Source organism: Falco biarmicus, chromosome 3 (assembly GCF_023638135.1).
Source record: "Falco biarmicus isolate bFalBia1 chromosome 3, bFalBia1.pri, whole genome shotgun sequence".
In the NCBI taxonomy this organism is placed as follows: Eukaryota; Metazoa; Chordata; class Aves; order Falconiformes; family Falconidae; genus Falco; species Falco biarmicus.
In genome coordinates, this window is record NC_079290.1 from 108554721 (window position 1) to 108571420 (window position 16700).

General features: G+C 41.2%; 2 protein-coding genes across 4 annotated transcripts in view; both read left to right on the forward strand.

The window, feature by feature from the left end:
• Window positions 1-1569: 1569 nt before the first annotated feature.
• Window positions 1570-10630, forward strand: UBE2J2 (ubiquitin conjugating enzyme E2 J2). Its single transcript, XM_056332184.1, has 7 exons — window positions 1570-1797; window positions 3383-3513; window positions 3724-3764; window positions 4600-4702; window positions 4810-4948; window positions 5400-5480; window positions 7181-10630. The coding sequence occupies exons 2-7, from the start codon at window positions 3383-3385 to the stop codon at window positions 7463-7465; spliced, it is 780 nt and encodes a 259-aa protein (XP_056188159.1). The 5' UTR covers window positions 1570-1797; the 3' UTR covers window positions 7466-10630.
• Window positions 10631-13217: 2587 nt separating this feature from the next.
• C1QTNF12 (C1q and TNF related 12) overlaps window positions 13218-16700 on the forward strand; it is a 28394-nt gene continuing 24911 nt past the window's right edge. The window contains exons 1-3 of one of the 3 annotated variants that reach the window (XM_056331063.1): window positions 13218-13446; window positions 14813-15518; window positions 15842-16101. In XM_056331063.1, the coding sequence (XP_056187038.1) occupies window positions 15931-16101 (171 nt within the window). In that variant the 5' untranslated portion in view covers window positions 13218-13446; window positions 14813-15518; window positions 15842-15930. The remainder of the gene's footprint in view (window positions 13447-14812; window positions 15519-15841; window positions 16102-16700) is intronic. The other 2 variants (XM_056331064.1, XM_056331065.1) reach the window with 2 other exon arrangements.

The following is a 16700-nucleotide window of genomic DNA, read 5'->3' on the forward strand; positions in this document are numbered from 1 at the left end:
TAGCCCAAACAACAGAAGTACACTTTCCCTTAAACTAATATATATGCTAATAGTTAATGGATACAGTACAGCCGCTATCCTCTACACACCAAGAGCGCTAACTAAACACAGATGTATTAGCCAGGAGCCAATCTCTTCCTTATGTTTTTTTAAATTAAATCTTGACTAATCAAACTGCAAGAATTCCCTTTCACAAACAGTTTGAATTGCAAATTTCAAAAGCCCTGAAAGAAGAGCATGGGAAGCGAGTAAGCACAAAATTGCTCTCAACTGGGTTACAATTCAGTATATAGGTTATGACCGAAATGCAAAACATTAAATGTTAGCCACAGCTAGAGTATTTATTAGTCTTTTGAAGAGGCATTTTTAATTGGTTGGCAGCTTTTGCATGTGAACAAGCATAACAAGCAATACAAGTATTCAAATTCAATATAGCTGAAACAGTGTTGAGCTGGATCCAAATCAGTGAAGATCAGCATAACCCTGACAGCAAGGGCTGGGGTGAAATCCTTGGAAAAGGACCATCACGACTGGTCTGCTAAAGCCTGCCTTGCACGAAGCGGCGTGTTAATATGATGCTAGTTTTCACTCATTCAACTTGCTTATTGTGCCAAGAACGTTAAGGCCAGGGCGAATTTTGTGTTTCCAGAACACTTTGCAATACCCACGTTGTGGAAATGTTTAATCTTTCAACCGTAGGCATCTCACATAATCCCTTAAGGGAAAGAGCTCCTGCAAGACAGCGAGCTAAGGATCCAAGAGAGAAAGTAACGCTGTGTTCACCTCAACGGGGCAACATTTTGCAGCGTTTTCTCCTAAGATGGACTTGCTCTGTTCTTCATAAACATTACTGAAGCAACAGATGCATCAACATGATAAGAGATGATTTGCTGTATTTTACGGGCCTGCCGGTGTAATCCTGGAAGCAAAAATATTGCCTGTGTACTGAATTGACAGAAAATGAGTCTGCATTCATCCATTTGATGAACACTGGGAATTTGCAGAACAGATCGAGGAGACTTGTAGCAAAATAAACACAGACAGCTAATTATTTTTGAGGAAAGAAAAAAAGTCGGACAACCCCCACGATGCCTCCCAAATATAATTTTCTTTGAAGCCCTAACAATTGCCTGGCAACGTCCCAGTACACCGGACCTCCGTTATCAGTGTTGCTTTGCTGGCGGCTGCCTCTCTGCCCCGACAGGGCGCACCGCTGCTCCCCCGGCGGCGCGGCCTGCTGGCCCGCACCCCGGCCACGGTGCTCCCCCGGCGGCGCGGCCTGCTGCCCCGCACCCCAGCCCCCCGGAGCCGGCCGCACCCGCGCCCAGACCCGGCAGGCCGCAGGGCCCAGCAAGCCCCAGGCCGCAGGGCCCAGCAAGCCGCAGCCCGGGAAGGGCCGCAGCCCCAGGCGGCCCAACGCCGAGGGCACGGGACCCACCGCTGCCCCCCAGCCCCCGGCTGCCCCTCAGCAGCGCCCCGCGCCGCCAAATCGGCCCCACCGGAAGCGGAAGCCGCCGGAGCCGCGGGTCCCCACGCCGGAAGTGGGGCGGTTCCTTCCCGGAAGGAGACGCCAGCAGTCCGTTGGCTCCGCCTCGCCGGGCCGCCATCTTGGCTAGGAGCCGCGGTCGCGCCGCAGCGGGGAGGCGTGGGGGTCGCGGCCCTGCCCTGCCTTCCCGCTTTCTCTCGTGGCGCTTCTTTCCTTTCTCCTTCCTTCCCCCCTTCCCTCCCTCGTTCGGCCGCCGGCTGCGGGCAGGTGGGGCGTCCCGGCGGCGGAGGGGCCTGCTCCAGCAGGGAGAGGTGAGCGGGGCCTGGGCCGGCGGGGCGAGCCCGTGAGGGAGCTCCGGGGGTAGGGGGGGCCGGGTCGGCTGCCGCTCTTCTCCCCGGCCTGCTGGGGCTCGCTGTGGGCTGGCAGCTCCCTGGTTGTCCTCTTGCTCCTTCGGGATTTGCATCTGGGAGCATCGTGTGCTGGTGCCCGGCCGTCTGGAAGCGCTGGCCGGTTGCTCTCTTCTCGTAAATTGGGATGTCCCGATGGGACAACGAGTTCGCGGTCGTCGCTTCTGTCAGTGTTTATTTTCCGCGTGTAAGATACAACTGTCCTTTCAGATAAGGCTTTGAGGGGTGTTAAAATCCCAATAACTTAAGTACTTCAGTGTGGCTTTGCAGCCCATAGTGAGGGGCGCTGTTGCCAGACTTCAGAACAAATTATTGTGTTAAATTAAAAAGATATGATTTAATTTATGTTTTAAAGTCAAAGCTTTTTTAGTGAAAAATTAGTATTTTTATGGTTTCAAGAGGTGTGACTTACAAAAAGGTGTGTGACTTCCTTCAAGGAAATATATTTAAAACAAAGATTTACACTAATTCTGACAAAAGCCAGTTTAAACGTGTTTATTTTGAGTAAGGTTTGAATATTTGACCACGTACAATTGTTGCTCATGGTTTAAATATTATTATTTCTTCAATAAATTCTGCTTGGCTATCTGAAGTAAAGGAATAGAAAGGCTTATAGGCATTTAACATACTTTTTGTGTCAGATGCTGCTCTCGTATTGTAAGGTTGCCTTATCTCTTAATACAACCTCCTTATAAAATTTTTCCTTTTTGTTCTCGCTCAAATTTCCATGTATAAAGCAAAGTAACTTGCTAAATGTCTCCAGCAAAAGTGAGTTAAATAGCAGTTGTTAATTGGTATGTGTTCTGTAGGTGCATTGTAAGGGCTAATGCTTTCTTTGTCTTGTAAGCAGCATGGAATTTCCTTTCTTCACATTGAGTTGTCTCATTTTGGATGAGGTCTTTGTTTATCTGGAAGAGAATAATCTGGCTCAAAAGTTCGCTTCTGTAAATTCAACTGACTTTTAAGCATGTGGCAGATGTAATTTAAAAGCCTTCACCTCCAAGTCAGTAATGAGGCTTTTGTGTTTGTTTGTTGTTTCTTTCAAATAACTGGATGTGAGAAACACTAAATGAATTTAAATCGTGGGCAAACTGAATAGGGAAAATAATTACTCAAAAAGACTTAAGTCCTTTAAAACAGTGTCATGATGTGTGTTCAGCCTAAACACAAGACTGGTTATTAAGAATTCAAGCAGGTTCTATAGTGCATAATATAGCTCTATTATTTTCATGCTAGCAATTTACTGTGGTATTTAAGCAGCAGTGTTCTGAAAGGAGTATTTTCCCATTTTGGCAATGTGCAGAGTCTCTTGGGAGTGTGTTGGTTAGGATTTTGCATGGTTCTTGCCATTTAAAAGTTATGGTAAATTAATTTATATTTTAAAAAATACTCTGTAAAGTATTTTGCAAAAAAATGGAGCTGTGTTCAGTGAACTGTTGTAGCTCTATGTCTATTAAGATTGTATTTACATATATTTTTTAAAAACCAGATGAGCAACAACAGTAATAAGAGAGCACCAACGACAGCAACACAGAGACTTAAACAAGACTACCTGCGAATTAAGAAAGATCCAGTGCCTTATATCTGTGCAGAGCCCCTCCCATCTAATATCCTTGAATGGTAAGAATTACAATGAACTGTGGAGAGAACAAGATTTTCCAGGTTGTCAAGTCTGACTCCCTCCCTCCTATAGATTGTATGGGAATCTTGGTTTTGGGAGGCGGAGTAGAAACTTTTGCTGAAGTGATATTGATCTTCGTTTTTCTAGAGGAATGGATGGCTGATTGTGTGAAGGCTTTCATACTGTTTAGATTTTTTTCTTTGTCTTAGGCACTATGTTGTACGGGGACCTGAGATGACTCCCTATGAAGGTAAGAGTTAGCATGTAGCAAAAGCGTGCATGTACTTTTATGTTGTGATTGGCATGCCTGAGTAATTACATGCCTGTTTGAATGAGCAAAATATAACAACTGGAAATAGCTCTAAAAACTGTTAGTGCAGCTTCAAGGCTGTCTGTGACTTGTGTGATGACTTGCTGAAAGCGGTAGTGGTACCGCTATCTATTAGTAATTTTCCTGTTATCAAGGATTCTAACAAAACTACAGTTAGGTTAAACTGAAGACAGATAAGTTTCTATTAAGTAATTGCGCGAGGTCTTGGAGCAGATAGCTCGCTTTAGATAGTATGTGACCATCAAAGGTAACTAAAATCACATTTTGTTACCACATGAACTGAGATTTATATTCTCTTTATGAATTTCTCTGGAGGAAGTGGGGAATGTGAAAGCCTTATTAATTTGTTGTAGTCACATAATTCACAGTGTCTTCTGCAGCCTGTCACAGAATGCTTTTTGAAATCTGATTCTGCATAGGGATTGTATTTTCAGTTAGCTGTTTCTGGAAAATTAGCCCGTTTGTGCTGTATTAAATACACACACTTTGGCTGGTTATATCTAAATATATTATGGACCTGACAACAGAAAGTGCCGTTTGTGATATGCTTGTGAGAGGATTGCCTCCAAAGTGAATCCACTGCAGGTGGGCATTATTATTACTGTGTTTTAGAGACACAAGATGATGAGCTTGATCTCTTTAGTGTGGAGGAGAGAAGGAGACAAGTAAAGGGGTTTATTTGGCCCGTTTTGAGTAACAGTTTAGGACTTCATCTTCATGCAAAATAAGTAATTCATCTCTTTATGTAATGCAGGTGGCTATTATCATGGGAAACTAATATTCCCCAGAGAATTTCCTTTTAAACCTCCTAGTATTTATATGATTACACCTAATGGAAGGTTTAAGTGTAATACAAGGTAAGGATTTTCTTCTAACACTTAAGCAATTAACACCATTTTAGCAATATGTATAACATGTAATGGTTTTAGTGGCAATAATAAAATGCACTGCCTGTCTTTTGAAGGTTGTGTCTTTCAATCACTGATTTCCACCCGGATACATGGAATCCAGCTTGGTCAGTCTCGACGATCTTGACGGGCCTTCTTAGTTTTATGGTGGAAAAGGGCCCCACACTGGGCAGCATAGAGACGTCAGAGTTCACAGTAAGCTCCGGACTGTGTGATGTACCTTTTGTCAGCTTAGAGAATGCTGAACCTGACCTCAAAGTTAAAGCAGCAGCAGCAGCTGGTATTTTGATGTCTCAGAAATGATTATGTTGTTGCCTAATACAGATGATGGGCAAATGAAAGGATTTCTTGGAGAACTTAAAATCCCTTTTGGTGAACAGTATGGCTAGGACTTTCTCCTTCCTTCCTCTTGAAGTGTCTGCCAAGCAGGCGCACTGGTACAGAATGCTAATCTCATATGATGAAGAACTGAGAACATACGTCTAGATGTCTGTTCTAGTGAATAATATTCACAAATACAAAGTTTTAAATGTTAGAAACCAGTTGGCTAGTGGTTTGCACCATTCTTGTGGGAAGTCAGATGTTGAATTAAAGTATGTAAACTTTGCTTATATGCAAGTGCTGATAATTTTTTTTTCCTCAACAGAAAAGACAACTGGCTGCACAAAGCTTAGCATTTAATTTAAAAGATAAAGTCTTCTGTGAGCTCTTCCCTGAAGTGGTGGAGGTAAGGGAATTCCATCTGTGTGATAATTTGGTTTTCTGTAGTTCTTCATCTTCCCTGTTAGGATTGCTATCATAGCCTTGACTGAGCTGTACATGCAGCAGATGTGGTTATGGTCCCAATATTTGTAGAATTTTATGCTGTGTTTTCTTGAGTTTGGGTAGGACTAGTCTTTGTGTATCTGGATTTGGTCCATCAATATTTTAGATTTTTTTTCTTAATTCTCCTTTAAGATCAGACTGTTTTATTTTTCCTGCTTAACTTTTTGGGGTGTGTGTCTTTTGCAACACTAATCCTGTATGATACACAGTTTATATTGTCATATGGGGGTAACAACCGAAGGATACAGCAATTCGCTTTGACTAAGGTTCTAAAAATCATTACCCTTCTGCCAGGTAAGTTAAATAGATGGTATAGGTTTAAGAAAGAAAGGAAAAAGGTATCTCACTTAATTCAGACCTTTGGGATTGTCTAGCCAGTTTCCACTGATGCTACTTGGTTCTAAAAGGTCTCACCTGTTACAAATGAGGGATGCTTCTTTCTTGTCTCAGGATGGTTCCTTCCCTGTAACTTCTTAGTGAAGGAATTCAGTTCTTTCAGGCTACTATTAAGACATTGAGAGTTAGTTTTCTTCATACTGTATGAATTGGAACAGTCTTCTGTTACGAACTCTTGTTTTCGTGACTCTGGAGTTACAATATTATAGTGCTGATGCTCATTGTAATCTGGAATTCTAAGCATAAAATTAATTTTGTTAGGCAAACTATTCAGAGTTGTACAAATTTCACCGAATTGCGGGTGTTAATTATTGCCCAAAGAACATATACTGTAGAACAGCAGGGGAAAGATGTAGAAGAGGCTTTTCCCAGCTGTTTTCTTAAGCATGAGAGAGAACCTGGGGTTACAACCAAGTGAGCCAGCTAGTGAAGTAAACATTGTCCACAGACAGAAATCGCCTTTTTGGGCAGATTGGTGAGTGCTTATGGAACTTCAGGTTTGATTCATCTATTATTATGCTTAAAGGTGTTAAAACCCGTAGTTCAAAAACTATTTTCCCTCTGTCTTCTTTTGGGACAGGCCTCTGGGAAAAATTTTATCTCCACTTCCTTCCTTCCTTACGCAGATACAAATCTGAACTGAAGGTTTTGATTGTGTTTCCTTATCAGTTACAAGAATGCCAGAGAATTGGAAATACTTTTCTGCAGTACTGTTTTGCTAGTACCTAAATCATCGGGAAACTCTGAAGATGATAATAGATAACTGCTGTTATGTCCTAAGTACAGGCAGATTTTTAACATGTAATACTTAACAGTCCTAATCCTTCTAAGCTTCTATGATGGCTTGACTTTATTTTTTTTTAATGTGTTGTGTTCAGAAGAAGCTGGACATGCAAGACTTGATGCAAGAATTTCATTTCTGAAAAAAGGCTTCTTGGAAAATGTACATGTGAACTAAAAATAAATTTGGCCAAATGATTGTTAGTGTCAGCTACAGAAGTAGGTAACTTTGGAAGACAATGGAGAGACTGTGAAGAATGTATGTAATGCAGTTAATTTAGTTTAAAAGACCTACAATATAAAGTGTACCATATCCTTTACCTAAAGTTAGGTAAGAACTTGGTTTCTGAAATCTTTTCAAAAAGCACCTGAGAGTTTCACCACTTTCACTTCCCAGCTATTCACTTTTCTTTTTTCTTTCTCCAGGAGATTAAACAAAAACAGAAAGCACAAGAAGAGCTCAGTAACAGACCTCCATCTCTCCCTTTACCAGATGTTGTCCCTGATGGGGAAGCACACTACGGTCAGAATGGAATACCCCTTCTTAACGGGCATGTACCATTGGCACCTGCCAATCATCCAGGTCTCCAACAGGCCAATCGTAACCATGGACTTTTAGGCGGTGCTTTGGCGAACTTGTTTGTTATAGTTGGTTTTGCAGCCTTTGCCTACACAGTCAAGTATGTACTGAGAAGCATAGCGCAAGAATGAAAATAATAAAAGAATTTCAAGACCAAATTAGTGGTAGTTGCAGAATGAGTGGGACTCTTTGGGCATCTGACTCTGACACTGGGATAAATTCTTGTTTTACCAAGTTGCAGGTAAAACATCGGTTGGCTCATGGGTTATGTCTGGGAAATGGACTAGTTTCAATTAGTCAGAAAACTGAAAGTAGTTCTGCTCACAGATCCTCTTGTCCTTGCTACTGTCTTAGTAGTGGCTTACAAACAAGTCAAAGCATTATTGATGAGACACTAACATTTCTAGTGCTTTGATTTTTATAGCAGTTTTCCATCTGTTATTTGAAATTTGAAAATCTTAAGCAAATTAGGCTTTTTACTTCATTGGACAATTTTTAAAATTTCACAATTTATGCATATCGTATTTTCGTTAGGGAAGAGTGTACAGGTGTTGATACGAATCAAGATTTCATGTGGACTTGGGTAAGGGTTTGGTTAATGTGAACATTGATGCTACAGAGGATTGCTGGTTTCTTTTTTTTTTAAATAGAATGATCATTGCATATCTAGTCAGTAGTGATTAGATGAGTGGGGAAGATAACACCATGTGTGTTAAATGTGTTGTCTAAATTGTCAAAAAAGTCATTGAAGGTTTTATTTGGGCTACGAGAAGTGCAGTTGTCAGCCTTTAGGAATGATGAGCAAGAAAAAGCATTTGAGCCAGTCTTTAGTGGGGCTACCCATATCCAGTATTGTTTTGGATTTGTTCATTTACAGATTTCCATTTTGGAAGATGTTATATTTGAAAGCTGTAGTACTTAATTTTGATCACAAGATGCCACTGTTGGAAAAAAAAATAAAACTGCACACACCAATGGAGAGTTGACTGTGTATTCAAGAAATCCAGAGATTTTTCTGGGCTTCAGTTACTTTTTTGCATTTGCAGTAACCCTAACCCTTGTGAAGATAAAAAGACCAATGAGTCTGAACAAACCAGCTTCTTCAGAGTCAGCTGAATTAATCTGAAGTGTCATTAGCTGAAGTAAACCCTTAAAATTAGTTCTGCTTGCTTACTTGAAGATTTGCGTAAACTCTTAAAAGAAACTACCACCATCACCACCAAAAGCCAAAACCCAAACCCTTCAAATTCATCTGAGATTCTAGAAGCTTTTTACTTTTTGGTATAAGTTCATCACTGTTCCCCTTCACGTGATTGATGACTGAAATACTCATGTTTGTTCATGGGATTACAGGACTTCGGATAAACACTAAAGCTCCTAGGGTAGTTCAAAAGTCTTGTCTGAAATTACTTTTAACTCGTTTTGCTTGGGTTTTTCTCCCCTGCTTAATTTTATCCAAATGCTTTGTTTCATCAGAGGCAATCTTACTGTGCCTTTCATAATTGACAGTGAAGCCTAGTCATTTGGGGAGGAATGCACTCACTGTTAATGCTACAATTAACTTCAAAGGTGATAGCAGGGTAAAAAGCTCTGCATCTTGCTGCATAGTCTTATTTTAAGTATTGTGAAGAGCCCAAATATTACCTCATATATCTAAGAATGTTTTTTGAAAGTTTTATTTTCCCTTTCAGATTTTTTTCTCTTTCTCTGCTTCTCCTTGGTATCTTGAATCGTAAGCAAAAATGTAGTGTTAACCCATGAGCCATGCAGCTTAAAGCATCAATAATGTGACCAATTCTCTGCAATAGGTAGGAATTACCAAAACTTGCAGAACAGCTCTATACTAAAGAAATCTTAAAGCAGTTCTTACTGAGGTAAGGAAGGGAAGGAGGAGATGGGGTGTGTGAGGGTGGAATTTGGAAAAGCCTAGATTTTAAAATGTATTTATAAATCTTCGATTATTTTTTTTAATTTTGTGGTTTTACCAAACCTTATTTATAACTATTTTTAATTTACCTCTTGTATGTGCTTAATCAGCTCTTGTAAAAAGAGAAGCACCAGTTGTATCTATCTAGAAATAATCATGTTCTGTCAGTCAGGGCTGTGCTGGAGAGGAAGAGGGGGAGTGTCATGTCTTTCCTGCAGTGATAGGTTTTTCAAGACAGCTTGTCAGGCTGAATTATTTTTTTCCCCTCAAAGCATATGGACCTGTAGCTGAGGCTGTTCTGCCTCATAGGTCTCAGTATCACTCGAATGTGTTTGTGTTCTTGCAATGCCTTTTATTACCGTTGACATCACCTACAGACAGAAGCTTATAATTGGTTATGTATGTTTTTTATCATCTTATCTTATGGAAGTTCTTTTGTCCGCATAGATGAGGCAAAGGCAAGGAGACTCTGGGCATGGTGTGCTTGCATCTTTATGAAGTGTACCTAACTAAGGTAAAAGAACTAGTAAAATCCGGAGATGGTGAATAAAAGGCATTTTATTCTGTGACAAGAAGTTGGCCTTAAGCTACGCCCAAGCATTTGAAGATGGGTCTCTTGTTCGAAGTAAGTGCCACAACTGGAAACAAAAACCCCCTTTGGTTAAACCCTGGACATGCTGCATTTTTTCTAAGGATTGGTTATATTTAAAAAGAAAACTTCCAGTTGCAGTTTCTCTTCAGTACCCTGGAATCAGGGAAAGACTTGACAGTCCTTGCAGGTGCCATTTGTTGAAAGCTAGGAGCAGTAGTTGACTGAACCCTTGCACCTATAGGTTACACGATTTTGATCCATCTCCTTGCTCCTTGCCTTTGGTAACGGAAAACTTATTCCCTTTTGTGTAGGTTTTACCGTTTTGTGTTTTTTAAAAGAATTTATAACAGTATGCGGTATCTGATCTTTTTGTTACCAAAGTCATTAGATGGAGTAAATCATTCTTTGCCATGCAAAAATATTATCGTGCCCTGAAGCAGCACATTACTTAATGTAATAAAAGTGAAAGCTGTCCCTCGGTATATGGTACTGGAATAAATGTCTGGCCCTTTACTTTAATGCTGCAGTTTCGTAGGTTTCTGTAAGATTGCTATACACAGGTACTAGGGAGTTTTTGCAGCTTGATTCAGAAGACATCTCAGTGGTCGCCTTTAAAGATCTCTTGATTTTTAAAACCCTGGATTTGTGTGTAGCCATAACTTTTCTCCCCCTAAGATTTCAAGGTTGTGGAAGTTAACCTTCAAGCATGTACTGAGGAGTAGAAATGACTGCATTGTAAAGTTGTTTGTTCATAATAAACATTCATGATAAAATTTATACTTTCTGTGGGACTGTTTTTGGGAAAGGAATCACTGGGAAGAAATCTTAACTGGATATGTATGGACTAGAAAATGAAAACTGGCAAAACTGCATCTCTCCAGCCTCCAGGTTTTAAATTTTTTTTTTTTTTTTCCTCAAGTTAGTTTTACCACAGATGTAAGGGATACCTCCAGGAAAGCCTACAGGTAGTAACTTCTTTTAAATATTTTTTGTGATAATGCAGTTCCTCTCTGGAGAGGTATTTGTTCTGTAACGACATAACGGTTACTGTAGCGTGGTGCCTGCTTTCATCATCTACTCTGAGACACATAGGAGCCACTCTAAGATGGTGTTTCACTGACCTTGCCAACAGTGATGATGTCTTTGAAGAAAAAAGTACATGGGAACCTTGCTACAAATTCAACAGCTGCTGTTTGAGTGGAGTTTGAGTTTATTCTGGGGCTGTTCCCCTAACATCTGGATAGCTAGTTCTGTGCTATCTTGACAGCTTGAATTACCTAGGGATCTTAGATAGCTTCAGTTCTGTGTAAAACAGTATATTTTACTTGGAGGCTGTCTTCACTGTGGACTTTTAGAATTTGATTTTGGACTAGCATTTCAGTTGGGGGTGGGGGTGGGGGATCCAAAACATGGTTATTTGTAATAGCAATTTCTTTACAACTTGATGGAAGTGAGGTTTTTTGCTTGTCTGAATCTGCCAGGGCTGAGCTGGGTCTTAATCTATTTTATGAAATCATGGATTTTCCTTAATAATGCTGGTATTTTTACCTGTTTTTCTTGCTCAGATCAGTTCTTGTGACTGGGAGTTCTTTTGAAACTGTTGTTTAAACTTGGTGATTTTCATTTTGTCAGTTGCCCCTGCTTCCGGTTTTCTTGGGGCTCATGTTACTGAGGAGCTGGTCAGATGGGGGTAGCTGTGTTGCTGTATTTCAAATCCGTGTAGTATACAGGATTCTTGCTGAGAAGACATTGTTCTGCCCCTGCCCTAGACAAATTCTGTGGGTAAGAACCCCCAAATTCCTATTGCATTTGCACAAGTACTTGGATTTGAAACTGATTGTGGATGTTGATAGTATCTAGCTAAGTATTTAATGGGAAACTTTCTCCTACACAGAAGGTCAAAGAAATGAGATGCTTCTTGCCCACCTGATGGATTCTCCAGCTTGCCTTAAATGTGTAAGCAGCCAGCAAGTGACAAACTGTCTTTTCCTCAGGAGAGCAAGCTTGTAATTTGTAATTAGGATTATTACCTTAAGTCATGTGCTTTAAAAGGTATTTTTTGAATGTCTCTGAATAATTTCTGCTAATAATTTGTTGCTGTTGGTGGCTTATCTTGCAACCCAATCCCAGGAAGACAGACAGTGTACAAGATGATAGTTCTTTTGCTGCCCAGCGAAGGCCAGGTCTTAGTTCTTAAAGCAGAAAAATCGTATTTATAGTGGAAAAACCACTCCCCCTAGACACATACACAAAAGGGATGCGATTGAAAATGAACTCAAAGCGTTTACGTCTCGTGTTATTGAAAAGACTTTTTCTGGGCAACGAATGAGGGTGATTTATTAGGGTTTACGAGGAGCCTTTTATTAGCGATAAAAGCTTTGCCCCAACAGCGTTATTTCTACACCTCGCTCACTCGGAAGAGCCCACCCCGAGAGAAACCTTGCGAGTCGCTGCGGGTGTTTCCGTTTCTCCGAGCGTCTCGGTGTGTTTGCGTGGATCTGCCGCGAGATGGCGTAGCGGTCCCGCGTGGGTCGGGATGGATGGGAATGGCGGGGGGGGGGGGGGGGGGGGAGTGAATGGAGAGGTGCTCTGTAGCGAGGGGTACGGGCAGCTCCAGGGGGGACGCTGCAGAAGGCATCTGAAGTAGCTCTAAGCTCTTGGTCTCGCTTCCTAAAGCTGCTCTTTTGTCTGCTGGTGTGTTTAGGTTTGTTCTGACAGCTTTTGTATGTTAACCCAATCAACAGCTTGAGCTGATTATTGGCTTAGTATTAGGAAACTTCAAATTTAAACCCAAGGGATCTATCATTGGAGTCCTCCAGACCTTTATCCGCTGTGAAGCAGGGTGTGTGTGTGTTAGTCAATGGTAATGTGCCATCTGCTGTATTTGCTTTAAAAAATCACTGTACCAAGGCTTAGGAATTGTGTGATGTATGTGCAATGGGCAATTCTGGGAAAATCCTAGCTTCAACCTTTTGCCCTTTGGGTATTATTTTTAGACCTTGAGTAAAAGGTGAATTGCGTAAGTAGAGATTGAAAGATGAAATCACAAGTTTCTTGCCCTAACTATTCAGTTTCCTCACTAGCTTCACACTTGCTTCTTGCAGGGTTTGCAAACACTGCATTTGGGTCCTTGTGCACGGTTTTGAAACGTAAGTGTGGCTTCTTATAATACCTTCCCTACTGTAAAACTTTCCTCGTGCAGAATTGATATTGTTATATTCTTAACTATTCCTGTTTGCTGCAATGGTGCTGAGCTCAGAGAAGAAACAATTTGTCTTTCCAGTCCCTTTGAGATCCTTGGTTTGCTGTGCCAGGAAGTGTAACATTGCCCTATTCCTGTTTCGTTGGGTTTTTTTTGCAAATGGGGGTTGAATGTTGTTTGTGCATTGGCAAGACTCAGGTGCTTTGGAACTGCTGCAACTTGGATGTGAGAACAGCAGCAGCAAGGTACGCAATCTTTTACAGATAGTGCTAATGTGAATTGAAGGTTGGAGGAGAGCTAACAACTGTGCTGATGCTTGTTTCAGCCCAACACAGAGAAAAGTATGCAGGCAGGAGTTGGCTACATTCAGCTTGTCTTACTGGACCATCAGGTAACTTCGCCTTGTGCTTGCAAACGTAGGTAGGTTTCGTTTCCCCCCAAAACTGAGGATATAGTCCTGGGATTTGGCTCTTGGGATAGGAAAGGAGATGCTGCAGGCAGACAGATGCAGCCTGCCCCAGCAAACTAAAAAAGCGATTGCCCCATTCCAGCCTTGAATGTCATTTCTTGCCATGGTGTGCGGATCTGTCAAGCTGTTTAGCTGCAATATGACAGATCATCCTATTAATGTGTCATCAAGTGCACTTTTACAAATTCATGGCTTGTCTACAACTAACCTGAAAAAGAGGCTTAAGTATGAGAAGGCGCCAAAGAAAGTTAAATATTATTAACAAATAAAGTCTGCCACGTAGTTTTGATGGAATGTGAGCTAGTTGGGGGAGGGGTGATAATGCTGTTAACTATTTAGCTTCTGTGTAACTTCCCTTCTTAGTCTCTTCTCTTTCTGAAACTCCATTTCCCTCAAAAGATGCTGAAAAAAATATTTTTTTAAAAAACCCTGTACTTGATTTATGCGCCCAGATTGTTCATACCTCAGTTTCCCTGAGCCATGGATAGTGCTCCTGATCCACCCTGGCTGCCTTTAAAGTCCAATGAAGAGCTGTGCTGGCATTATTACTTGGATTACAGAAGGCATGGTAAAGGGATTGTTAAAAAAAAGCAAGTCTGTTGCTTGCTGACTGAATAAGGGACTTCACATTATGTGCTCTTCAACCTTTTGTCATTCTTGGACTTTCTCATGGTACAATCTCGGAGAAATTTTTGCATCACACTCCATATCTGTAGAAAGAATAGGAATTATTTGTTCTGGGTGGTGGGGAACTGACAAAAATTTGCAGAGTGTCCAAGTACTTCAAGATCTCCTTTATGAAATGCTTGTAGGAGATGTGTAACCTCTGGTTTGCTGTTATTTTTAATAAACAGCATACCCTCCAGAGCCTGGCTCAGTGGGGGGTTTCCGATTTCTTTAATGAGAGCTAGGGGAAAATGTTGCATGGAACACAGCTAAGTAGAGTGTAAAGCAAAAGTTCTGATGTATCAATGTGTGGTGCGATGCTGAGTGCATATTCCAAGCCACATATTTTTAGCTCTACCACACACTCATGTACAGTTTTACAAACTTCCCAGAAAAATGGTGATTTCTCTGAGATAATGAAGGGGAGGTACAGAATAGGGCTGAGGGGAGGGAGCAGGGAATGGGCACTGATTTAAATCTGCCTGGCACACGGGCCAGCTCCACTTATCAGTGAGTCTAATAGGAATGTGAAGAGAATAGGCTTGACAGCTCATTAGAATGTGATCCCTCCTCCTTTTTTCTCTTTTTTTTTTTTCTTTTTTTTTTTTTCCCTTTCTTGAAGTTGATGGAAACTCATTCAGGAAAGAAGTACTTATTTGCTGAGGTAAAGCAAAAGCTGAGGAGGGTTTTGCCAGTGTGCAGCTGGGGAAAGGAGCAGCAAAAAAAATCAGACATGATCTCCACTCCAAGGTACCTGAAACCTTGCCTGGTGTGAGGAGAGGTGAGGATGAAAAAGACATGAGATTCTACATCCTGACAGCTCCTTGTGGCATCGGGACTTGCTGCTCATCGTCTCATTAAAGGAAAGTGAAGATACACTCGGCTAAAGAGGGAGAAAAGCTAGACTTGGGAAAACTTTATCTGCTCCTGATGGACCTAGGTACATCCTCAGAATCTTTGCTTCTCCCTGTTTTAACTTTTATGACATGAGAAATTAATTTTCTTCATAGAAGGCTGAGCACTGGGCTGAGCGGTGATGCTTTCAGCCCCTTCAGAAGAGCAGCGGCTGTAGCAACCTTGGATTACAGTTCTCCAGCATCTTGAAGGAAAGGATGAGGACTTGTCACTGAGGAAAGGGAAGTATCTCTCGAGAGACTGGATGGAACGTATTCAAGCCTGCTTTGAACTGAACACAGTGCTTCAAATGACAGAAAGTGAAATCTCCTGTTGAAGAAGAACAACCTAACAACCCCCCTAATGAGTTTATGTTGTCAGCTCTGGCCTGAGCAACTGTTGCCCTGAGCAATTTGACTTCTCTAGGTTTCATAGTTGAGTGCATTTTAAACAAGTCTGAAGAATTATTGGGGGGGGCTGGGGGGGGGGGGGGAGTGACACTTCAAGGTGGGTGGCAGGACTTTCCAGGGCCTCTTGTATTTATGTAAGCTTCAAGAGGCTGAATGGACTTACCTCTTTCTTCGAGTGAATCCAGATTTTCAAACAAGTTTATCTATACCATTTCCATGTGTCCTGCTTGAACAGAGATCTCTCCAGCAACCAGTGCATCCATGCATGCTGCTCATTTGACATTGCATAGCCCAGAGGATCATCTTTAATCGTTTTAACCTTTTTATTTTTTTTAATTTTTTTTTAGAGAGAAGTCTGTGTCTATTCCTGTTATTGGTGGTGACGGTTTCTGTGCTTGGAGAGTGCTCTTCCTGACTTGGCCCCTCCCTTTTCAAAATGAAGGGGTGCACCTGGGTATTTGTGGCAACTTTACTTTGTCAGCAGTTTTGCCTCTTCAGAGTTACAGCAGCAAAGAGAGAGAGAAAGATGAAGAAAGAACCTAATCAGTATACAGAGCCTTTCAATGCTACCCTCTCAAACAGTGAAGAACTGCACGGACATCCCAAGGTAGGTGTTTGTATGTTGTCAGTGCTGGGTAGAACTTATTTCTGGCAGTAATGTGGTGCTGTTTTCTTTTTCCAATGATTGAGGCAATCTTGCCAAATTCTATTTGATTTTAAAGAGAAATGTTCTCTCTTCTTCCTTTGCATGACTTGATTTTCTAGCTTACTGAAGCACACACTGGAATGCTACAGTTTATGATTAGAATTTATTTTAGAATATGCATGACTGAAGTTCCAGTCACATAGTATCTGATGAAGTGTAAAGACATTTTTAAGTTCTAGTATATGAACACTATCCTGTTCAGAAAAAAGTGATTTAAAAAGAAATAAAATGCAAGTGGGCTATCCCAGTACAGTAGGACTGGAATATTAATGTATTTCTTGCAGGCAAACCCTTTACTCTCTGAAATATTATTTCAAAACTTTCTTGGGCAAATACAACAGTATAAACATCTGAGCATGCCTGAGCTTTTCCTGCACTGCACCTTCCACCAGAGAGGCTGTGGTGATTGAAAATTACAGACGAGAAATTTTGTGGTAGCCAGATGATCTGTTCAAGGTGATTGTGGGTCTTGTTGGAAAGGATTCAGGATGGTGCTAATT